Raw genomic sequence first — 25,743 nt, 5'->3', positions numbered from 1 at the left:
CTGCTGCCTCAAATGATACTTATTGCCATTCACTGCCACCTGGGAAACCACAGCTCGAGACTTTCACATCTGTCAAGCAGCTCTGGCACTGTAATGCAGACCTCTGATTTTTACAGTCATAAAATACTTTACACACCCAAAGCAGATATGCATCTCCTGCTCTGTTTCTATCTTATCCTGTGCTTTGTATACTTTCTGCTTGCTTCATAACATCAGCAGAAAGGTACCACAAAGAGTGCCTGTTAAGGCTATGATATTTTATTGTTTTGTTATGATTAGTCAGAACTGTTTGATATAGTTGCAGCACATTTATAAGGTCATTTCATTATTATTATTATTTTAATTTTATACAATAGGGAACATAAATAACTGTTCCTATTCAGAAACTCATAGTAATTGTTTTTCTTTCTTTTTTTTCCCCCCTCAGAGAAACACATCTAAAATGAATAACCCCCTTTAAAACGCTCTACTCTTTAATTTGCACTGTGCTATGTGATCCAACAACAGGGTAGGACTGATGACCGCAGAAAGTACACTGTGCTTCTGGAAAATAAGGAGACCTCCATGAAGCTGCACGACACCTAACCGAACACAGCTCAGGACAGGAAAAAGCTCAAGATGCAGCATGTTGTTGTATGACGAGAGTAGGGGGAGGTATAATTTAATTTTAGAGTGGAAAATCCCAACCATTATTTTACAGTTTAAATACCAATAAAAACAACTTGCTCAGAATGCAGACCAGATTGAGCTGATCTGGCTGGGCCAAGAGAGGTCATCAGTAGCTGTGTGCCATCATCATCTGTTTTGCATCCACTTACTGCAGTAAGCAATGAGATTCCTAAACTCATTACCAGTAAATAAACTTCTTCTGCTGACTAAAAAATACCTATAAATAAAATAAAGTATAGCTCTCTGTAAAATGTATTTGCCATAAAAACAGATAAAACAAAAAGCTTAGTAAAAAATATACAGTAAACATGCCAGCATCCACAAAATATTATATATCACAGCTCTCTTTCTCTTTTCTAATCCTACTCTCCTGCTCCAAAGACAGCAGTGCTTTTTTTTTTTTTTTTTTTCCATGGGGTCTTCCTTATCCCCAAAACACATCTGTCTTGAGTTTCTCTCAGATTTGTCAGGTGGATCAGTGCTCCCCAGGGCCTGCTCCATCTGAAGTATTTTAATTTGACTAAACACCTGATTTATTTTATCTCTCCGATGAGAAAGGCAGTTTGTCTTAATAGAGCCTGTCAGCCTACAGTCCCATTCACAGCAATTTACAGGCAGCCAGGGATGCTGGAAAAGAAGAGTGCTGTGATTCTGTATTTTATCCTCCTCCAGAAAGCACCTAAAAGCAGCTATTCACTGCTACTGCATGTGGCATTTTAGAACTGAATTAGCTTTTTATTCAAGTAACTACACTAGTTGTGAATAGCTTATCTGTAAAATTGCTACATTCACTACTGATTTTATTAACCTTTGGCTCTATCGCAAAATGGTCTTCAGTTAGGAAAGACCTTTAAATTTGACACATTTTTCTTAGGGGCCTTTATTTCAGTGACTTCAGATAAACTGAATTTGATCCATTGACTCCCCTCACCAGCACTATTTAAAAATTTGTGTTGTTGAGAAGTCGATAGCGTTCAAAGACTTTTTGTAAAACTGCAAATATAACAATTACTTTCACCACAAGTTCTGAGGAAAAAAAATGGTCTTTTATTTGTGATAGTTCTTTGGATGTATTTTCTTGACTTCATGCTTATTGTCACAAGCTCCAAAAATAATGCAATTTTAATTTTTCAGTAGGTTATTATTGTTTTTGTGTAGACTGGAGCACAAATTGAGATAAAATGGTCAGACTGAACAGGACTAAAGCATCAAAGAGAACTTTTGAGAAATTCTGGTCATAGGTCAATCTAACCAGGACTGAGAAAATAAGAAGTAGCTATAAATCTACTGAAAAAGAAAGAAGAGTTCAACTTGTGATCTAAAATTACATTTAGAAAGAATTCTGTCTGTGGCAAAGACCTGCCTTGTAAAATTGATCACAGCACCACATTATTTCTGGTTCGCAAAGAAGATCACACGTCTTACAATAAAATGCATTTAATAAAAATCAGAAGCACCATTTTGCATTTTAACTATCTAGATTCTTTTAAAGTGTTGCAAAGAATATTTAAATCTAGTATGCTGTAACTACAGGGGAGAATATAACTGTAGTTCCTAAATTAATCCCTGATTTACCACCTTACCACATTCCCATTACCTATTACTGCATATTTGGACTATATTGAGATATACTGATGTATCTGCATGTTAACAAACACAGGAGGCTTTTCAGAGTTGGATTTGGAACTGTCCTTGTGGCAAGTTGTCACGAGATATAAGCGGAGCATTAACTGTTGGCAAAGGAAAAATAAAAAGCAGGAATAACAGAAAATAGACTTCTAAACTAATCTCTTTGACACCAAGCAAAAGAAAACAACATATAACTTCATATTCTATCCTGAGAATAAAGGACAAAGTAATGTAGTCATAACTAAGCCAAGAATTTATAGGCTTGATCCAAAGCTTGCTGAAGTCAAATTTTTAGCTGTGATACTAAATTACTGTGGGTTCCTCAATGTGCTTCCTTAGTGCTCCAACGTGTACCCAAATATAAGATTACCAGGCAGAGGTGCGCATGTCAGGCTAGCTGATGTTTCTGAAGCACTTTGGGATCTTTGCACAGATCTCTGCACAGCTGCAAAGTATTATCATTTCTCTCAAATTCCATGATGAGTATAAAGCATTAAAAATATCATCCTTGTTTACGTACTGCATCTAAACGAACTTTCATCCTGTATACCTACAGGAAATACAAATTAATGAATCACAAATGATTATTTTTGTTATGTTTTCAGAATGAACACACAGCGTGATTTATACGAAACCAAAAGATAGCAAACCAGGAAAGAACTATGGTCTGTGCCAGAAACTAAGAAAGGCTTTAAATCACATAACTGCAGACCCAAAGTACTAGCAACCAGAGTAATTCAACCTACAATCTAAAATGATTTTGAATCAAGCTAAGAAATTTCAGCATTAAAAAAAAAGTCCCTATGAATCAATTACTCTGGGTTTTTTTTGTTGTTTTTTTGGGGGGGGTTTTGTTTTGTTTTTTTGGTTTTTTGTTTTTTTTTTTTAATGGACATTGTTTGAGAAGAAAGCGAAGCCACAATGCTAGACTTAAAAGAAAGTGTGTTTGATCTTAGCTGCCCAGAGATAACCTGGTTAAAGCATTCTGTCTAACACGGCAGTCTGCAGCGCACATCAGAAAGGCTGTGATGTCGTTACTTCACAGGCTCTGTCCAGCGTTTAGCATTTACCCTTTTTTGATTGGGTCACTGTTTAAATGCCACAAAATAGGGCAGCAAAAGTCAACAAAAATAAACAGGGAAAACAGAAGAAAGTAACAATGTAATGGAAGGGCTTTGGAGATAAAAGTCACTTTGTGAGGGCTGCCTCACTAAGGAACCCCCTTCCATTGCAATAGCATCTAATTTGAGTTCTAACTCCAACAGCAGTTTAAAAAGCTTTCCACTCTAAATGGCCCCAAGTGCATCATAAAGATAAAGCATTTCAGTGGAAAACAGCCACAAAGACCTCTATTATCTTATCAGTCTTTGGTTACAACAGCTGAACCAATATGACTAATTTCTGAATGACTTTTTTTCCCCCTTCTTTTTATAACACAAGAATACTGGAATTTCTTTATTTCATTATCAGTTAGCAATTGTTGATGTTCCCATATGCTACTGTCCAGTCCTCGGTCAATAAAAAGTTCTATAAATGCTTCCATTGTGCTTTGTAGCATCCCAGCGCAGAAGGCAGTGTGGCAAACATGTCCAGCATGCAAATCACACTGGATAGCTTCTCTTGCAGAGGTGTGAGATTCCCCCTGCCCATATGCTGCAAAATGATTCTGTAACTTAAACTTTTAGCAAGGAAAAATTAACACCCTATGCCCACACACAATAATGCAAATTAACATTAGGAACCGCTGAAGATGTTCTATAGAGTAAACTCTGTTTGTCATTCAGAGAAATAAAAAATGTCTTCAGTTAGCACAAAGCATCTTATTGTTATGACAAGGATAAAAATGCTTAACTGTTGATTCTGTAGTATTCATCCTAGTTTCGAATCCATGAAAGTTCGTATGTTTAAGCCATTCCCTAGAAGCAAGTGGTCTGAAACTACTGGAAACTAAGTATGATTTGCAGAACATGAGAGTTTAAATACTACTAAAATCTAGCACAGGGTAGACATTTTCTTAGGCAAGCTATAAATTGCAGGGAGCAAAGTGGAGGTGAATTGCCTCAGCCAGGTAGGGACAGACCTTCATTTCCCATGTCAGAGTGCCCACCCAGAAGAGCAGGAGGGGCCCGTGGCAGTGACAGCAGGGCTGCTCGATGTCTGTCACAAAGGCCAGCTGCAGCACTGTGCACACCGCGCTGCAGGCCTGTCTGCAGCCATCAGTGGGCTTCTGCACCCACTTCTGCTTAGTCTGGCTTGCACTGAGGCTCTCGTCCACCCACCAGCCATCTGCCCAGCCAGGGACACCGCAAATGTGCGGAAGACCAGCGTTCATCCGTATCTCTCCCTGACACTGAGATGGGATACAAGCAAGAGGCAAACTTGAGTCCCTGGGTACAAGTGCCCTTTATCATTGCACCTCCAAGCGTTTGTACTCTACTGTACCTAATTCAACCACGTGAAGAGTCTCACTCACTTGTTTTTCCATTCTCAAAAGAATCTGAAGGGTTTATCCCTTCTTCAGACTTTACAAATAACAGAGCTGTTTATTCTTCTTTAAGAACAAATAACTCACAGCAGTGTACACTGCAATCCAGTTGAATATTTCCCCTAAAGATTTGCTATTGTCCGATGGCAACTGAGGCAGGCTTATCTGCTTCAGCATTTCTCAGCAAAGGCTCATACCTTAGCTTTAGCAGGGTCTTCTCTTGAGAAAATTTCACTTTCTAAGCCATTAACTTTTTTTTTTTTTTTTTTTAATCTCAACTGTTTTTTGCAATTTTTTTTTTTTTTTTTTTTTTTTTTTTTTTTTTTTTTTTTCTGTTATCATCTTATAGCAATTCTTAAGTGTTTCCAGAGGAATACCTTATACTCACAGGTTCTCTTGCTGGACTCTTTTCCACAGTAGCTCCAATCAAACTAAAGTAGGACATTCAAGAAAAAACATGGCAGTGACCAGATCAACATAGACTAGTCATAAGGAATTAACAAACAGCTCCAAAATTGACGATGTAATTTCTGCTTAGGAATAGGACTGGATCGAGTACTTTCTGGTTAGTCCATGGAGCAGCACAATGGTACCTTGTGCCATTTTTAGCAATGTGCTAAATACACAGTTGAGTCCTAAAATTTAGTCCACTTCAGGAATGTACAAAAGAATGTGATGTTAGCCAGAGCTTTAGCCTCCCCCTCCTCCAAAACAGCTCCCACGAAAGCAAGAGAATTCCAATAAATCGATTGCACTTCTCACTCTCTCTTTCATACATATGAAAAGAACTGTATCTGATATAAGCATTGGAGGGCTTTTACTTTATTTAGAGATACTGTTATTATTCCATATATAGTATTCTATTTTAAAATTGTTTTCTCAAATAAGAAAAAAAAAACTTTTTTTCTTTTCAGTTTCCAGGGGTGATTTTCAAATTCCACAACTTGTCACCTCATATTCTAAATAATATCAGAAGTACATGTTAACTGTTAATTCATGCATGTGCATGAATACAATTTTTTGAATCAATTATTCCTAGGGTTTTTCAGCAGCAACTAGAGATTCGGCTATGAGAATGTTTTAGTGTTTTGAATGGTTTTAGAAATGCTTCATATATACTCAAAAAGATCTGTTAAGACTATATGGAGAGAAAAATGTGATAATACTGGATATAAATGGGGAAATACGTATTAGAAATACATATTAGCATTCCAACTAAAAACTCGCAGTCAACCTGTTCTTGCTGAAATAGAATATAACGATACAGCAGAGGCCACAGGCTGTGAGTAATCTGTACAGCAATCCAAACACTATAAGATGATGTAAAGGGAAAAGAAAAATGAGTAGTTTTATTTCATTAACCAAGGAGATTGTAGCCCAGGGCACAACACACCAAAATAAAATGAACACGCTGGTGTTATAGAGCAAAATTTGTATTATTATTATTATTGACTCTAATCTCAATTCCAATGCTTTTTAAAAGAAACAGATTACAAACAAGAGAGAAAGAAAGATGGTCTATTTGTTTAAGTTACTCAGCTAGAATGTGAGACTTGAAAAATTTCCTGACCATCACTTTCAGTTTTTCCCATTTAATTATCATTGATAGAACTTCCTTAGATTGAGAAGGGAGTTTATTCTGAGAATAGGAACAGTATTTCAGATTGTATTTTTGGGCCGTATAGCAGAAAGAAATGGATATTAAGAAAAGATATATAAAAACCAAAAGATAAAAGAGGTATTCAAAGTGAAAAAATATATACATATACAGAAAACTTAATGCAGTTATGTAATTGTATAACATTTCCTCTTCTGTAGAAAAAATACATCAGCGAGCATAGTGACAGTATGCTACACCCTATATTAGACAAGCTATAAAATGCAGGCAGTAGAGTGAAATGAATTCTCTCAGCCAGCTGGGACAATGACTTTAAACTAAGAGGGTGGAGTATGTGTAGATTCAATATAAGAAGGAAATTCTTTACCCAGAGAGTGGTGAAGCACTGGAACAGGATGCCCAGAAATTTATGGGTGCCCCATCTCTGGAAGTGTTCAAGGCCAGGTCGGATGGGGCCCGGGGCAACCTGGGCTAGTAGAAGGTGTCCCTGCCCATAGTATGGGGGTTGGAACACGTTAGACTTTAAGGTTCCTTTCCACCCAAGCCATTCTATGATTCTATGCCAGAAATGGTGTTAGTAAACATGACAGAAAGACTGAAACATAATTCACTGTAGGAATCAACTTTCAGGATCAGAATTTTGTCTGTGCAAACACCCCCAAATGGGTCACATTTATCAGTGTTTTGTTTTCCTTTGTTATTTTTAATTCTTTTTTTTTTTTAATTTTAGTGAAGTTACTATTTTAAGAGAAAATGGTACAAGATCACTGCTTGCTTTCAGAGAATACATATGAAGCACAAAAAGCAATAGCAGACCAATGTTATATTTTCCTCAAGATGATATGAGAGTCATAGAAAAGGTCTGAAACTTAAATCCTGCAACTTTCTCTTTGTAAGGTCTGTACAACTAACACCAAAGCCGGTAGTCCTATAATTCCCTAGGGCATCACAGATCAAAACAGGGGCAGTATCATAAGGAAATGGAAAGGGAGATATCCAATTTTTCCAATCTTATGGAGACTAGATATAAATATATAAATATCCCATCATTGAACATTATGGAAAAATATTTTTTTAACATTCTATTTCTTAGTTTCTCTATAGCTTACTACATTATCTATGGAGAAAGGTTAGTAAGGAATTATCTAAATATACGTCTCTTCTAAGCACCTTTGTGTCTGAGAATGCTTTGTGCTGACAGCATCACGTGAAGATGACATAGCAAACTGTGCATAGTATTAGAAATTTGAAATATACTTTCTTACAAAATTCTTAACTCCCTCTTTTTTTTCCTGCTTTTCTGACACAAAGTTTACTGAGCAGAGTTGTACTGTACTGTTTTAAGTTCTGGTTGAATATTGCAGCTGTGTCTTGAGTGATGGGTGGTCTGACGTGAATGCTAAGCTATTTGTAGCATTCATACAAAAATTTCTGTAAAAGGTGAAAGAAAAATATTTTTGTACCTTTCTATTTAAGATGAGAAGATGTGATAGTTTGCTTATATATAATCAAAGATAGAGTCTGTTTTGGAATTACAATGTTTAGAGTCACAACTGATGACAGTCTGGAATAAGTAGGATCCAACATGCAAAGATTGAGTCTGCTGAAGAAAAAAAAATGTAAATGGGGAATTCAGGACTGATTTTGAAATTGCCCCATTTCATTGATTGTTCTTTCATAACAGAGCACAGCTGGATAAAAATCATTTTGTTTCCATATTCAATTTTAACTTTAACAAGTGATTTCTCGGTACCATGGTACTCTTTGAAATGAGTCTTATTTTTTTATTATGTACACAATACAATTGCAAATCACCTATACATTTCTGTTTGTTTGTTTGTTTTTAGTATTTCTTCCTGTTGTGATGAAAGTGCAAAAAAAAAAAAAAAAAAAAAAAAAAAGGCAGAGCTCTCCAATCAAATTTGTATCTTCAATCAGAGGGATGAACTAAATATCTGTTCTATTAATCTTATTCTGGAAAGAGAATTGTATATGTACACTCATAAAAATGACTGGAAGGAAGCTGAGCTTAGAGGAAGTTAGTTTAATATCTCATCAGATGAGTAGAGCTCATACGAATTAGATGACATTAATTTTCCTGTATAACAGGACTTACAGTTACATGTGATTTCCTTAGCTGCTATTTGTCTTTCATAGAAAAAGTTCATGATGTAAATGAAGCTTTTGCTTGTTTTCTCAGTTTTGTCACATTGTCTCAACTGCAGATTAATAATGAAGACGAAAAAGAATCATATGCTTTAATTAAGTTTCCAATTTAATCAGCAAGCTATTCAAAAAAGTTCTGAATAGCACTTCTTTCAGATTTTTGTCACACTATTTGTAGAAATAACGTGATTCTTCTCCTAAAATGGTGAGGAACATTTTGAACTGTAATGTTGGGGAATATATACTCAGAGTGATGTTAAGAAGTGAAAGTTGAAGTCCATTCAGCTTTTAGATGTACATCTGCAACTGAACATGGGCAAATGAGGTAAAGAAAACCATCTAACTACTGTATGTTCTCCTGGTGCTAATTTTATGGAGGTTGATGTGGTACCTTACATGGATCCTGAGCATCTCTGTCACAGCAAGGTCCATGAGAACAAACACAGTAATTAATTCTTTTATCTGTGGATGCAAGAAGGAGCAAGATCCATTTCACAAATGTCACTGCACCTGCTTTGTAAAAAGGCCGATAGATTCACTTGCTTTGGAGTGAGATCTTAATACTCTAGTAATCCTGCTTCTTTTCCTATGTAGAAAATTATTACCCAAATACATTTCTTCTATTGCTGAATGCATAATATATACAGGAGACATGTGCCCCTGTGAAATGAATTTTGACTTATTCTGTTGCAGTTACTTTTTATATATCTTGTTAAATAAGTTACTTCCATGAGTTTTATAGTTAGTAGTTAATAGTTACACCACTCAAAAATGTCTCAATATAAATATGAGGAGTATTAGTACTGCAAGATTTATATACTTTAAATATAAATTTTAATTTTGATCTTAATTACATGTTCATCTTTCATGTCTTACAAATACAAACAAGTATATCAATGAAAAACTTATATTTGCCTCTGAAGATTTTTATTGCCTCTGGTGATAAGTAATGAAGAAGCAAAGTTTATTGCAAAACAAGGACATTAGCATACCCTGTCGATCATGGAAGCTGTAAAGAAGAAACTTCCTGCTTCATCTGAGAAGAGACAATTTAGTCAAAAGCCTTTGATATGTATGGCAAAGCAACAACTTTTTATACATTAAGAATATGCCCACAGAAGTCAGTTGAAGGATTTACATTGATTTCAGCGAGCTTTGAAACAAGTCCACTGATATATTCATTAATAACAGTGTTAGGTGGTCAAAACTGGAAGCTTCAGGCTTGTAAAACGGAATATTATTTTAAATTTCTTTCGTAACTAAATAGTTTTACATTGAAAGTGCTACTTATCTGCTACGTACAATCTACTAATCTGTAAAACCCATTTGGCAGAGCATATTAATGCTACAAATGTGGATTATCTCATCTTTTATAATAACCACAGACACAGGGTATGAGAAGGAAAAAAAAAGTAAGCAATGCTTGTTGGTCCCACATGATTTAATTAAAAAATAAATAAGTAAGCAAACAAATAAAATAAGCCCATTCTGGAACAAATTAGATTTCTATGAAAAACTACTTGTACTTCTTTGAAATACGCTGCAAAATTATCAGCCCAACTTTTTAACTGCAGAAAAACTCCTAAATCACATTAACCAGAGGTGACCTAAATTTACAAATTGAAGTTCTACCTATATTCTAACAGTGTACTGGAATAATTATACACTAACCACAAGCATGTTTAGCCAGATGTTTCTCGCAAACAAGTAAAAGCACATTGGGATATTTTCTTAATTCAATTTATTTGTATACCTAGTTGATCACAAACGAAAACATTTAACACAACCCTTCCCTATGGAATGACTGGTAATGAAACTCTTCACAGTCTCAGAACCAGAAAGTGGTATCATTTTATTTCATTCTGCATATTGTGGAATCCTAGAATCATCAAGGTTGGAAAAGGCCTCCAAGATCACCCACCTACCAGCAATATCTCCCCCTAAGCCATGACCCTAAGTACAACATCTAAACACTTGAACATCTTCGGGGACGGTGACTCAACCACCTCCCAGGGCAGCCTATTCCAGAGCCCAACCAGAAATGCAGATAATCTAACACTGGCAGAATCACTCTGAACGAAAACATAAATATTGCCTGTTCTAAGGCCTTAGTGTGATTTGCTATTCAAAGGCCTGAACTTTATGCACAATATTAGGCAAAAATCTAAAGATAATCCAGAAAAAAAAACCCTCAATGTTGGAAAGAAAAAAAAGCTGCATGTAGGAAACACATCAAGAGGTTTCTCAAATCCATTGCAATGTCATTTGAATTGATAGCCTTATTAATAATCCTGGGATATACTTAAGAAATCAGGATGCCCTAACTATTGCTCTCACCTTACAACAAAAATTTGTCCAAGTTGCATTTTCATTATTTTATTTCTACAATGACCAAATTACATTTTTGGTTTTTTTCTTCCTAACAAGGAAAAACAAAAGTAGAAGGCATTTCTACTGAGGCTTCTCTGAAGTGGCTTAAAAGTTAATAGCTAACCATGTTCCTTTTTAAAAAAGAGCTATGTATGTATTTCACCTACTGCAACTCACAATGTAATGTTTGTGACACGCTTAGCAGTTACATCAGTGACCTTGATGCTAAGATACTGTCAGCTACGGTGAATGCTGATTACAACTGCAAAATATATTTCTTTTTCACTTAAGCAATTCCTTTAGTGGCCTTTTACTTTCTATGAATTTTAAATATACATCAAAACTGAAATCTGACTGTATCTGAAAAGTTCTCAGGTATTTTTCCAAGCTGTTCCCTGGACCTTAGGTTTCTCTGGAACAAGCAGTTTAAATGGATTTCATTCTCTTACTATTGCAGACAGATCTCTGGCTGTTTTCAGGCATACTTTAAGCACCTAACACTCATCAAATCGGACGATATCTAACTCTATTTTTAAAAATGAGATAAACATGCCTAAATCATATAACATCACCAGAAAAGTTTTCTGTATATTTTCATTTGAGCGAGATCTTCACCTTCTAGACACTGAAGCCATGGCTGAAAGAGCACAGTTATCGAGATATCACTTCCTAGGGTCTGGTGCCACATTGGTAACTTCAAAGTTAAAGTTAGCATCGAAGACTGCATTCATTTTCAAATTTTAAATTCCTTCCTTGGATCTGTTCCATTACTGACTTGATATATAATAGAAAATATGATATTTATCTGCTCTTGTACACATGAAATATTCTGTGTTTTCAGTTATACCTTGTACTCCACATACAGAAGTCCACCTGAGAAACTCAACTTGCATAAGATGAATATGACCAGTAAAAACACTACAGAAAATGCATTTATAAGACAACGGCCACATTCACTTATTCACAATTACCTCCTACATTAAAAAAATATGTATTTTTAATAAATAAAGTACTCAGTGTTGTTTTAGGTGTTAATTCAGTTTATACACTTTAATAACAGTGACTTTCAACCACATGACTTCTAAGCACCTGCTACAACACAGTTACTGCTGTCCAAAAAAAGCACTACTAGGAAAGTTTGTAAAAATATGCATTACAAAATCATTATCTTGTTTATCTGCTAGCCTTCCAGTTCTCAGCACATCATTTTACTATTTTCTATCTGTCAGTCATGAACACTAAACAAGTATAAGATACCCTAAGTTCAACAGAAAAGAAACTCTTTAAGAGCTAATGATGTGTGTTACGCACATACCCATGTATACACACACACTCCTCTCATGGGCTCTTAAGGACCATCACAGTAACTGAGTTTATAAATTTTACAATTTCAGACTGTAGCAGCAGTCTCAGCCCTGGCTCTGGTGATTCCAGCTGATGTACAGGATCTGACTTTGATCAGTGAAGAGCAGCACTCTCCTTTCACAGATCATGCTGCAAGAGTTGGAGTGGGCCTATGCTGAGGGAGACTTTTTCTCCTTTGGGGAAACTGTTTCATCAAAATAAGTTTAACAGTCTTCAGTTTGATTACATACATCTTCAGTTTTCCATCACTTCCAAACTTGAACTTGACATTGATTTCTATATGTTTAAAGTATTGAAGTATTTAAAGTATTTTACATAGGCATAACTGTCATAATGTATATTTCCCATAGCAGATTTAGCAGACATGTAATTACCATCCATACTTTTTTCTCCAGTGATTCCCTGATTATCATCATACAATTCTGTAGAGCAAGTAGGCACCCTCATCTGTAGCTGAAGTCCAAGACCCAAAATTACACCTTAGGAGGTGCAGAAAACATCGAAATAGTGAACATTGTTAAATAATTTACAAATGAATCCTGAGGTAGGAACTCTCTATTTACCAGAGACCCTACATAAGAAAATCTTCAGCTGTTCTGTGGTTTGCAGAATCTTAACAGTATGTAAGTAAATAGATCCTGCCACTACAGTACACAAATGAAGGGAAAAAGAAGTTCTTTCAGTTACAAGTTAAAAGGAACTCTAATGGCTGTTAATGAATCTGAAAAACAAACCATGTAACAGTTATGCCCATTTCGTTTTCCTCATCACAGCTTGAAATCTCTGTAAGCTTTGCCACATTTAGAGAAATTTAAGTTGCACACACCTATCTAAAATGTTTGTATACGTTACACCGCTTTCTGAAATTTTGTAACTTGAGTGCAACAAAGATTTTAACAAGAGATTTTGTTTTAGTACCTATAATAATACTGTATTCCACCTTCCAGATAAAATTGAAATTGTCTTGTAAAGAGTTACATCAGTGATATAACTGACTTTCAAATTACGGTGAATCCTGTATAAACAATTTACTTCTCTTAGACGTCAGAGCTATGATCCTATTTTAATAGAACATATTAGGAGCAAATGTAAATTTACATATTTCCAAGTCAAATAAAATGTAAAAAATGTATCTTCACATATAGTAGCAACATGCTCAAATATGTTGGAAATGTCAACCATTTACATTACACACTTTCTTATTACCCTTAGTTAATACAAATTACATTTAATTTCACATTTAGTAAAACATATTGCTGCCCAAAATAAGGACTATAATTTTTATCAGCAATTATTCTTATTGATGTATGAACATAATTATTTAAATTCAGTGTATATAGAGGCAGAATCCATGCACACATTCATAGTTTTTGCTCCCTCCGTGCTTCTTCCCTGATTTTTGTGGCTTGGAGCTCCTCCAGATGCTGCCTCTGACTTTGTGGTTTTTGTATTTGAGATCCTATCTCCCCGATTCATAGCATTTCTTGATTGACAAACAGATTCAGATATGAAAATAAACAAATGCGCGTGTATAATTTGTACCTGACAGTTACTGCTAAGATTTCCATTCATACCGTTTCAGATCTTAGCCATTTCTCAGATCTCCAAGTTGCTGTATTTCACTAAGCTATTCAACAACTGGTGACATGTGATCTTCACACTGCAAGCTGCACTTCAAATTCAGAGGATATTTCTTTTTTTTCCCTCCCCCTTCATAAACCAAATGATTTAAAAAACAACAGAGGGGTTTGTATTTCTAAAATGATGTGCTTCTTAATTGAATGCAGAACACTTTCAAAATAGTTTCCATTAGAAGTCCACTTTTTTCTGATTTAATGCACAGTATAATATTTTCATTGGTAGATTAAAATTGTTTGACTGGAAGTAAAACCTATTATTATATGCTTTTTTAGCAGTTTTGTCTTGTATAATGTAGGATGAATTATGTAAATGTACCACGCAGGATACTCTACAAGCTAATACTTGCATGCTGCAAACAATCATAGTTTCACTGATAGACTGGGACTTAGCATCTTAAAATTCCTGTGGAAATCAAGAGCATTTTAAGTATGGGGTTTGATTATTTAATCAGACAACTTGCATTTTGCCCTGGCTAATTTGGAAGGCTGATAATATTTTACTCATAAAATAATTGTGCACCTGTTGTGACAGAAAACTATTCAAACAAATCTTAATAGAGAAGAGGATTCATTGCAGACATGAGTGTGTTAGCCTCTCATTTCTGCTATCTACAGGGCAACAGGTTTTAAATAGCTATTGAACAGGTCTCAGCTTAATCGTAACCTCCAAAGAACACTTATGACTGATGTGACTAATATTAAACTTTAATTCATATTGACAACACAAGGTAAATATAAGGAAACTACCAATAATTTAAAGAAAAAGGATAAGAAAAGGTATAGAATCATAGCATCAGCAAGGTTGGAAAAAACCTCTAAAACCTCTAAACCACCCTGCCCAACCATCCACCTGTCACCTGTGTTATTTTCCACTAAACCATGTCCGTCAGTACAACATCTAAACGTTTCTTGAACACCTCTAGGGACGGTGATTCCACCACCTCCCTGGACAGCCTGTTCCAGTGCCTGACCACCTTCTCAAAGAAGTATTTCCTAACGTCCTACCTGAATCTCCCTGGCACAACTAGAGGCCGTTCCCCCCAGTCCTATCACTGGTTACACAGAAGAGGCCAACCCCCACCCCATCACAACCTCCTTCAGACAGCTGTAGAGTGAAAAGGTCACCCCTGAGCCTCCTCTTCTCCAGACTGAACAATCCCAGCTCTCAGTCGCTCCTCATAAGACTTGAGCTCCAGACCCCTCACAGCTTCATTACCCTTATCTGGACACATACCAGAGCCCTAAAATCTTTCTGTCAGTGTGACAGATATACATACATACATCGTATATTATATTCATATATGTATGTATATAGTAGTAGGATTAGAGCATGGCAGCTAATGACCAAGAATGACTAACGGGAGCAAGGGAGTCCAGAATATGGACTCACTTTAATGTCAACACAAGGAAGCGAAACGAAGGAAAATGTGCCCAGTGTAACAAAATCTGCCCTCTGGCAGAAAACTGTCAGATGTCATTGGTCAGACCTGAAATGAGGTGACAGAGTTAGAAAAACCAAGACCTCTCATAACAAATGCTGATAGTTACTTTCTTCCAAAGGGTCAACTTGGCTAGGGAGTATAACTCCTCTCCTATTTCTTTCTTCTTCTACCCCTCACTGAGCTTCTGAGGCAGCGACTGTGTCAGGTTGCACTTTATTTTCTTGCTACTCTCAAATGCTTGTGAGTTTTCCAATTGTTTTCATACTTTATTTGTTACTAATGCTATGTCCCTTAAGTTTTATAGATGGCATTTCTAAGTCAACTGAGTCTACATTTTGTGAAGTTCCCAGTAAGGTTTTTTAATACCTCTCTGAAGAAAAAGTATCTGGCATTCTTTGATTCTATCAAGATGCTCTCACTACCCCACAGCATCCACACATCAAGACCCTACTTCAAAATCCCTGATCAGAAAGCGAGTTTACTCAGGTGAAAAGGATCGCCACAGAGGATCTCATTAATCAGTACTAAAGGCTGGTGTCACTCAGAAAAGGGATATTTTCTGCAGAGAAGAGCAGTGAGAGTGAGAGGTACAGAATAACTTTCACATGAGGATAAATAAACACACTTTTTAACCTGGATAAGAGACAACTGAATGGAATATAGCAGGGAAGATGAACAGGAAATAGCATTTCCCCATCCATTATAATACAAGATCTACGGGATACCTACAAGGTTCAAATATAAAGAAGGAGATACTGTCATATACAACATATTGCTAACTGCTTATCCCCACAGACTTTCCAGCTGTCAATTAAAAGGTTCAAGAGTGATCGGACATATTTGTAAATGATAATTCTATCAAGGTCCATTAAACCCAAATGTACCACCTCTGAATCAGGAAGTCCATTATCATGGGATCATGGGAAAGTGGAAGAGTACATTGAGGAAATATCACTTGCCCTTTCCTTACATCCTTCCCCAGATCACTCAGTATCCATAGAGACAACATACCAGTATAGCACTATATGTTCATTTATATCTGACACTTAAATCAGATTTCCTTAATACAAAACTTCTATTAAAAGGTTCATAAAGTACACCTACAGGTTTCAGCAGAATCCACACTGATCAGCAAACTTTCGTCCTTTCAATATGAGGTCGCTATGCATCTTTCTACATAAATGGTAACATTCATTCATTTGTTAGAACTTTACTTGATAGTTCTACAGCAACAAAAATCTAAAAGCCCACTTCTACATACACACTTGTTTTTTTCATACAATCTTATTTGTCTTCAGTAGAAGTTTTATCTCACTAAAAATCTCCATTAGCAACTAAGCTGGGACTTGAGTCTAAAGGAAATTTGTCCCTGACATCCTGTGTCAGAAGAGGAGGCCTTCACTTCCAAGCAGTGATAAGGTTCTTCAACATAGAGACCTTTCAACTACAGTGACAGATACTGTATCACTAAAAAAAACAATTATTCATATAATGAAAATCAACAATGAACATATCATCCAAAGTACAGCAGACCGAAAAAAAAAGGGAAATTTGTGGAAAAAAAAAGAAAACCTTCTTGTGTATTTTAGTTTGTATTCTGTTCTTCTGTTTAAAAAAAAATAATAATAATTAAACAGCATTTGAAAATTAACACATTTTAGTGTCATCCATTTTCTTATCACTCTTTGTACAACTGAAGAACGCCTTCCTAATGTGTCCAGCAAATGTACTGCTGTTTCCAGTTCCTTATTACTAGCATCGTTATCCTTCTTATCCCTTTTTCTCACAAACAGTTGGTACTATTTCTTAGTATGATATTCAAGCCAGTTCCACAGAACAGTGTATAAATGAGCTGTCCCTCTTCTTTCAATATAGTGTAGAATTCATACATTTAGTTCTGAATTGTTAGTCTTAGAAACATACCACAATAAGATATATATCTTATTTTATAAATGTACAGTCAAGTATATAACGTGTATGATATATATGTGTGTAGATGAATATATCTTACACGTATATGATTGCCATAACAAATTCATTGCATGTCTGGAAATATACTGCATGTATCCTTCTTAATATTATTTATAAAATGTTTTCAACAATACGGATAACTTGATTTATATGAAAGGTTAATTACAATGTAATTTATAGTTGTGGAGTTTTAAGAACTAGAAACGGTAACAGTCAATAATTTTTAACACTAGAAGCAGGCTTGATTGTGATAGGTGTTGCTGAAATATGACTCCATGACCAAAAGACCACAGCAATAAAAATGTTTCCTTTTTTCTTTTTTTTTTTCTTTTTTTTTTTTTTCTTTTGCTAAGTACAGCTTTAATCCTGCCAAGACTCACATGTACATAATTTAAATAATAACATACATACAGTGAGCAGTCTCATCCATTTCCACACAATTAAACTATGCATAAAGCTCAGGCAATTTAATTTCAGAATCTGGGAAAAAGTATTTCATAGCAAGAAAAGTCAAGATGATGTAAAACAATGTAGTTTAATCTAGACTACATGTTTGGTCTAGCTGATTACATCAGTATCATAATGTCTTAATCAAAAGAAATACGTACAGTGGGGCTCGGTAAGTTTAACTAAAATAAATAAATGTTAGATGTATGCATATATATATATATATATAAATTTATTACCTTCCTTAGAAAATCAGACAAAGGAGTATGCAAACACTGACTATTGAAAATGCTTATGAAATATTCAGTCATTCAAATATCAAGGTAACAATTTAGAAGATCAGATTAGACTTGGAGGTGCAGCTTATGTAATGTTACACACTTGAGAAACAGCAAAACAAATACACCTGTCTGATTTAGAGATCTAAAACTTAGAGCTAAGCCCATTGTTTGATCATGGAAATAAATATATTACAAGAAAACTTTATATCCTGTGGTATATTTTCAATCAGGACCAATTTCTTAAGGATTTGGGTGTAGGGTCTCTGCGTTGCATTGTTTTGCTATGTTTTGTTGGATGCTTTCATTGGTTTCACTAATTGGAACCAGTTGATTCTTTTTCCTTTGTATTGATTTTTAAAATCCTAGAGTTAACAATGATTCTAATGTATCATAACACTTTAGACCTTAATCGTACAGTGGGTCTTTTGCTTGTAGCTTTTGTTTGAGTTTTAATTAAGAAGACCTTGCATCTCAAAGCCTGAGCTGAGTTTTTAATTGCCAGTATGTATATCACACTGACTTCAAAAGAAAAAAAAAATACGTTTATAACAAAGAGCACAAAGGAGAGCTTTGAAATGTCTATAGCCATACAAAGTGACATAATTAAAAACCTCTGAGTGCCTCTGTGATATAAGACATATATATTTATTTATACATATTTATAAAGCAGACTGCTATATACCCTTAGAATTCACGAAAAAGAAATTTCAGCAATTATACTGAAGAATAATTTGTACAAATCCCGACTGCACTGTTAGCAAGGGCTACAGTAAACCTCAGATTTATTTTCCTCGAAACAGTCTTCATATTTGATATAGTGCACCACAAGACACCCAAAAGCTTATCTGTGAAGATAAGTTTTACAAAATAGAAACAAAAATAGCATTTAAAATGTTTTGTAAATCTTGCATGTTTTAAGAAAAAAAAATTAATTCACTGTAAAATCACGGAAACCATAGTTTGCCTGAGGATTCGCTCGCACAGAACACTCTCCCAAGACTATCGCAGAAATGGATAGTGTTAAACTGCCAGATTCAAACACTTGTGTCTCACTCTTCTCTTCCAGATACTAGTGCACACACATTAAATGCTCCTAGAAAACACCTCCTTCAATCTGCCCGGTGTTCTAATAACAGGAATGACTATCATTTTCAGGCATGTTTACAGTAGATCATACAAGGAGACTATCAAGTGAATGAAGCTGGTTTTACTCAATTCAACATTTCCTTAGGAAATGTCCATGCTGCTTCTCACCTATCCAAATATTTTGAAGTCTTTAAATGTGTATGATGTGTACATGACACATGAAATAGGAGGTACAGGCTCTTTTCTAAAAAGTAACAAATGGAAAAGGAGATGGAATAAGTAATCATGCAAACCAACTTCTGCATTGGTTATATTACATAAAACTATGAAATGTCAATCACCATCCTTCCCAAAACAGAGGACACTGCACAAAGACAGTGACATTCAAGTCACAATGCCTATAAATGTAGAGTTGTAAACACCACCAATGGAAATCAGAGAACTAACCTGTTACACAGTAGCCGATGACTCAAGTCACTCTTCTGTGAGACTACTAGACCAATTCTGACCCTTTCACAAGAATATCATTGCTGAAGTTACTTAAGGATTGACCTTTCTTATTTGATCTTCAAAGACCCTGCATGCTGAGAAAGACCATTGCAGGCTATTTCAGTGGGACAACTGCCTGATGCATGCAAGACTGTGCTATTTTAATGATTTATATTTGAAACAGAAACAGAAAACTTAAAACAGACTCTGCATGGTGATGAATGATGCTACTCTGCCTAGACACCGCTGCTGAAGGAAAACTAGATATCTAAGCAACAGCAATACAAGCTGCGAGGGCAGAGGAGGATTGTGCGCAGAACTCTGTGTACCCAAATACCTAGAAAATCAGAAAAGAGCTCCAAACCACTCTGTTTATTCAAATTCATGATACCGAACATTAGAACGAAAAGTGTTTCCTGTTGCTAATTGTCATTCAAAAGACCAACGCCGCAAAAGTTGAACATAAGCCTAACAAATTGCTTGCATACCTTAAACAAAGGTATTTGCATGCACACACTGGCCAACGGCATACAACAAAACGATTTGCATGGGTGGCTGTGTTGTTTTTTTTTTTTCCAGGTGAGCTGGTCATTTAACTGAGCTCAATGGCTTCACAGACCTTTGAAAATTTGACCTATGTGTTTCATTTATAAACATATCAAATGAACAAGCAGACTTATTTAACCACTGGAATTTGGCTACTAAGCATTCTGCCAAATGCTCCTCAGAGGTTCATGCAACCTCCCTGAAGTCGATGGCTTGTCTGGCTAGAATTCAAGGAAGAATCTGGACCATTATCAGTAACTGAAATCCTAGTAAGGACACTCAGAAAAGGCAGTTTTACAAATGAAGCGCACTGTGTAAGAGTAATTGCGAACGGGAACAATCCCACTTCGAGAAAAAATAAATGAGTCACTGTTTGTTACTTCTCTATTGGCTTCTATTGTTTGAATTAATAGATGGACCTTATAATTATATCCTAATTAACACTATTTTGTTCTAAATATAGGAGGTAAAACAAGAAAATACCATTTTTACTTGTTTCTCTCAGCCAATTATTTTTCTTCTCATCTTTGTGCTTTTCAAATACAAACAGAAACAGTTTGTGTCACTGGTACATTTTTTTTTCCTGCTTTCACCCTTTCTTCTGGCACTGATTCTAAGCGAACTGCCTTTCTGTAATCAAGATGCAAGTCTTTCACTAGAGGGGGAGGGCTGTAGTCAGGCAGACACAGAGGAAGACTATGTGCTCAGGTTATCTGTAGCAAGAACAACGCCTTCTCTCTTAAATAAACAACTCCCAGTAACAGTCAGTGCAAAGAGCAGCTCCTCGCAGGACCACACCTCGCTTTCTTATAATCAAGACTTTTTCCCTAATGACCTCATTTACTTATTTTTTACTGCACTGCTTCTCGCTTTTTAGTTAGGCTCTCAGTAATATGAATAGAAAGTCTGCACAAAAGCCAAAAACATCCACCAGTTAAATCCATTGATTTAGAATCTAATGAAAATTAAGAACCAAGATATTTGATATCCCAGAGAAGATACACTTTAAGAAACCATTCTTTTAGACTTTAGCATGCCAATTATCTAAATGGATATTCATTCAGAACTACAAAAGTTAACTTTATGACTTTGGAAGTCTACTACCTTGAACACTGTAAAGTTTTATTTTTTTAAATGTACATTTATTTCGGTAGATTAAAACATCTCTCTGGTTCCTCTGCTTTCCTTTAATTCCTTTTTGTATCTGGATTTCATGCTGCCACTGGATAGACGGTTTAATTTATTTTCTTATTGAGATTATTTAAGGCAGACAAATGCTACTAGGAGTTAATACGAGGCAGTTTGGTTGCTGAAAGTGGTGTTAGCAGCTAGGAGCTAACCAGCCTGGAAACAGTGGTTAGGCAACTGGCTCGCGAGCCAAGACGAGTCCACCTTCAGACTCACCACTGTTCTGCTATCAAACTCCGTGCCTTTTTTTTTCACCTAAATCTGCATGGAAGTTTGAATACTGTAAGCAGAAAGCATTACGAAAGAGCAATCGTTATTCATCCTCACATTTGTGTCTGCTTTTTTCTGTATGTTTGGCAGTTCAGGAAGACTGCAGTTACATTAGCAAAGATTCAGTATTGAGTCTTACTGGAAGTCATCTAGTAATGGAAAGGAATACTACAGACATTAAGATCACTTAAGGCAAATTTAAGGGAAAGTTTCTAGGGATTAGAGGCAGGACGTTAGTTGTGAAACTAACCAAATGACTGTTTACACACAATTATGGTGAATTAGGTAATTCTTTTTAATACAGATAACATGCTATACTCCTAGACGAAGTAGCTGAATGAGTTGAAAATCCTTCCAAGTGTGAGTAAGAAAGCTTTGTAGGTAAATAAGAAAACAGTTTGGAGCAAGAACTCTGCCAGTTCCCTCTGCAGTGAATATGCAGACTAAGAAAATGGGAGGAATAACACAGATAAAAGAACTGCTCTCCCTCTCTTTTAGTTATTTTTAACAAATGAAAGCTCATGAGAAAGGTTTTTGTGCCATCTAAAATAATAAACAACATTATCCAGCATTGTTAGAGATCCCACATCTTTTAATTTTGATTCACTAATACCATTCAAGCAGTTTCTTTTTAGAGACTAAGTAGCTATATTGTGCAATTAATGGGCCAACCAGCATTCAAGGTTTTCCACATTATGAAGAGACAATATAGCTTTAAATAAATAGTCATGTCAAGACATAATTTTGTTGCCTTTTTCTGTCACTGTAAATTTTAACACATTTCTGTAAAACTATATGCTATATTTCTGTCACTTATATTCCTATAGGATTTCTTACCTCTCTCATTTTCATTGCCGTAATTCTACAAGTAATATCCAACAGGCAAACTAAACAGATTTTGGTCTTGAGTCAGTTGCAGGATTGCAGGAACCAATTAAAATTTATTTAACGAAAAGGGCAAGCCTTTCATCTATTTGCATAATAAAAAAAATTGAACTATCTTAAGCCTCCCTAGAGAAAAATTAAAACCCTAAGCTACTACTGTCATACAAGAATATCTTTTTTTTTTCCCTATTAGTAAAGATTTATTAATATAACGGTTATTATTCTTTATTTCCACATATTTGTAATTGATATGTAATAAAATTATTTCAGTCAAAAGAAATCAATCTTAGGTACCTTATGTACTCTTCAGAAATGCCTTTTGAGCCTTCCTCACAGTACAAAGAAAAAACAAACAAGCATCGCCTTTAAAATTTGCTTCTAAGTCAATAACACTGAATTTCTTTTGAAAAAGAAAAATGAAAATCCATGAGAGAATTGATGGGTATGGAAAAAACACTTTTAAGTTTTCTGCACACTCTTTAATAGTCAAAGTTTCACTTCTACTAGACTGCTGATACAACAAATCTTGAAAATACTGGAACATTTTATCTTTATAAGCAATAAAACACCCACTGACTTCAGTGGGTCCAGAACTACATCCAGGGCTTCTCCTGCCCCAGAAATAGCATGAATATAAAAAAAGATTACTATTATTATTTTTATTTTTAATTTTGAATGGAATATTCAGAACAGTAATTATACAATGACTCCCTTTTATATCCTGAAAGTTATTTATGCAACTGTGAAGAAACAGCACCAAGGGCAAGTAGCTCCACATTTTGAAAATGTTTATTCCTCTGGTCACACAAGTACCTACCAAGTGTCAATGAAATAATGTAACTAACCCAGTGTTTGCAATTGATTGTTATTTCTACTGTTCTGAAAGGAGCTAATTCACTTTTAAAAAAATATGTGTAAACGCTTCAAATTGGATCTAGTGAGATACCTTTAATTTCTCCAAGGAGATCACTTGTGTTTAATTTTTCCATCTTCTCTTTCCAGTCTTTAGAGAGTAGTTTTTCCATGCAGGATGAATCTATTAAAAAAAAAAAAAAAAAAAAGGAAGAAACATCAAATATGTTCTTATGCATCAGGAAAAATGGTGCCATCTTCATTTTAAAGCTTTTCCTCTTATTCTTGTTGGACCATAGTTTCAAAAGGAAATCAGCTTGCAACCAGAGTTCCCATTTAACAGCATTTTAAATCCGAACTAATTCCTCTGAGGTTAATGGAGTTACTATGGATTTAACGAGAGTCTAATTGAAAGAAAAACTTAGTTCAGGATTTATGCATGCTAACTGCCAATTTACATGCATAGATTGCCAATGTATATACAAATTCTGTCTTTTTCATTTGAAAATGATTGTACACTCCAAATTATACATGAAGATTTAGAAGGGTTTTCTGGAAATTTGGCACACAGTGACATCTGAAACCCATTTTTATACCCATGTCAATGCGAAAGTTATTCATATAACATCTCCATGGAATTCACAAAAGCATTCTACATATTCAGTGTTCACAGCATCAGAAATTTTCTCGGTACACTATAAACAACATGCAATGATTAGAAGATCTGCTTTCATAATTCGAAGTTCAGAATATATTTCAAAATTTTGTCCCAGCTTGATAGTCCTTCCCTACACAAAACTGTCACTGAAGTCATTACACTTAGGAGAAGGTAGAAGACTGTGTAGCAAATTTCATATGATCAGACTTCAATTCCACTACAAAATTTGATATTGAGCACAGCAGACTCTTCACCAAAATCTAAAGGCTTTTTGAATTCTTACACTGAACTGACTCTGAAGTCAAAATACATAACAATCCAGTTGATTTTTAAGATGGGTATTCTTGTGGTTAATGTCATGATTCAGTTTTATGATTTTAAGAACCTCAATTCAGCTTTATTAATGGTCACTGAGAAAACTTTCCACACAACTAAACACCTATCTTCCCTCCCCAGGTAGTAATAATAAAGTGTCCTTTAAACGTCATGCATTTCTTTCATTCGTAGACAGGTTCATGAACAAAGCCTATGCTAAAATTCTTGGAATCACTCAGGCTCAGTTTATCAAGATATGAAGAACATTATTTCAACATTGTTGCTGAAACGAATCTTTGCAAAGAGCCCTTCTTGTAAGACCACATACTACCCTGGGGGTGCCGAGCACAGTGGTTCTTACTTGAATACACCAAGACTACACTCACTCTTTAGTTTGTTAGAAACCCCTAAAGCAAGCTGCCATTTGCATTAAGAGGAAATCAATTTACAAAATGATTTCAAACTATCCGAATTTTGACAGCATTTGCACTGGTAGCACGCCAGCCACTTGAGAATTGACACTCCAGTGAACAAGAAGGTAGAATTTAGCCTCTAATATCTTCTGTTAAGTTACTGACAGATTAAGGCCAAATTTTGGCTCAAATTTCCATGTCAACAGTCCTACTAGAATCACTCACAGAAGTAACACCAAAAACAAAAAACCCAAATGAAGAACGGCAACAGAAATAGAATCGATATATCGCATAACAGTGTGTTCCAACTCAGAGGAGTCCAAAAAAAAATCGGAGAGGAGAAGCATTCAGAGAAGTCATAAAGGTTTGGGGAGATATTCAAGGAAGTAAAAGGTCATATGGCTGCTTATGCTTTAGGATTCAAATAGCTTCAGCTGAAAATAAATCACATTAGCATCACCCATTTGGAAAAAAAAACAAAAACAAAAACCAAAACAACAAAAAAGCAAAACCAGTTGAAAGCAAACCAAACTGTAACCACCAGAAGATCAAAGATCAGGTTTTAATTGAAATACATTCTCACTATGCAAGCCTCTGTGTAAAGACAACACAGCTCGTAAATGTTTTTGAAGTTACATTTCAGTAGAAAAGCTAATTTATTTACTAATTATATCTTTCTATGAAAGAGACAAAATTAAGGAGCTCTAAGTTGCAATAGGCAATGTTAAAATACTAAAATACTTGTTACATAATAATAATTTACTTTTAACAATAACAGACACTTATTACTTTTATGAGTTCTTGCCTGATAATAGAAGAATCAAGAAATAACTATCAATTATCAATAGAACATTATAATTAGTCTTTTTTTTTTTTTTTTTTTTTTTTTTTTGTAATACCACAATTATTTAAAAAAGATGGTTTTGTTTCTCCTCTGCCAAAATCTCAGACCCCTCAT

General features: G+C 35.2%; 1 protein-coding gene across 10 annotated transcripts in view; it reads right to left on the bottom strand.

Moving 5' to 3' along the window:
- SOX6 (SRY-box transcription factor 6) overlaps positions 1–25,743 on the bottom strand; it is a 366,568-nt gene that overhangs the window by 148,956 nt on the left and 191,869 nt on the right. For 9 of the 10 annotated variants that reach the window (XM_042881831.1, XM_042881833.1, XM_042881825.1 and 6 more), the window contains one exon: positions 23,494–23,583. The exons of the other annotated variant lie outside the window; for it this stretch is intronic. In XM_042881831.1, the coding sequence (XP_042737765.1) occupies positions 23,494–23,583 (90 nt within the window). The remainder of the gene's footprint in view (positions 1–23,493; positions 23,584–25,743) is intronic. 10 annotated transcript variants of the gene reach the window in all.

Source organism: Lagopus leucura, unplaced genomic scaffold (genome assembly GCF_019238085.1).
Source record: "Lagopus leucura isolate 7727_CA_CO unplaced genomic scaffold, USGS_WTPT01 Super-Scaffold_100033, whole genome shotgun sequence".
Lineage (NCBI taxonomy): Eukaryota > Metazoa > Chordata > Aves > Galliformes > Phasianidae > Lagopus > Lagopus leucura.
Note: the sequence above shows the minus strand (reverse complement) of the source record. Positions and strands in the feature narration are given on the sequence as shown.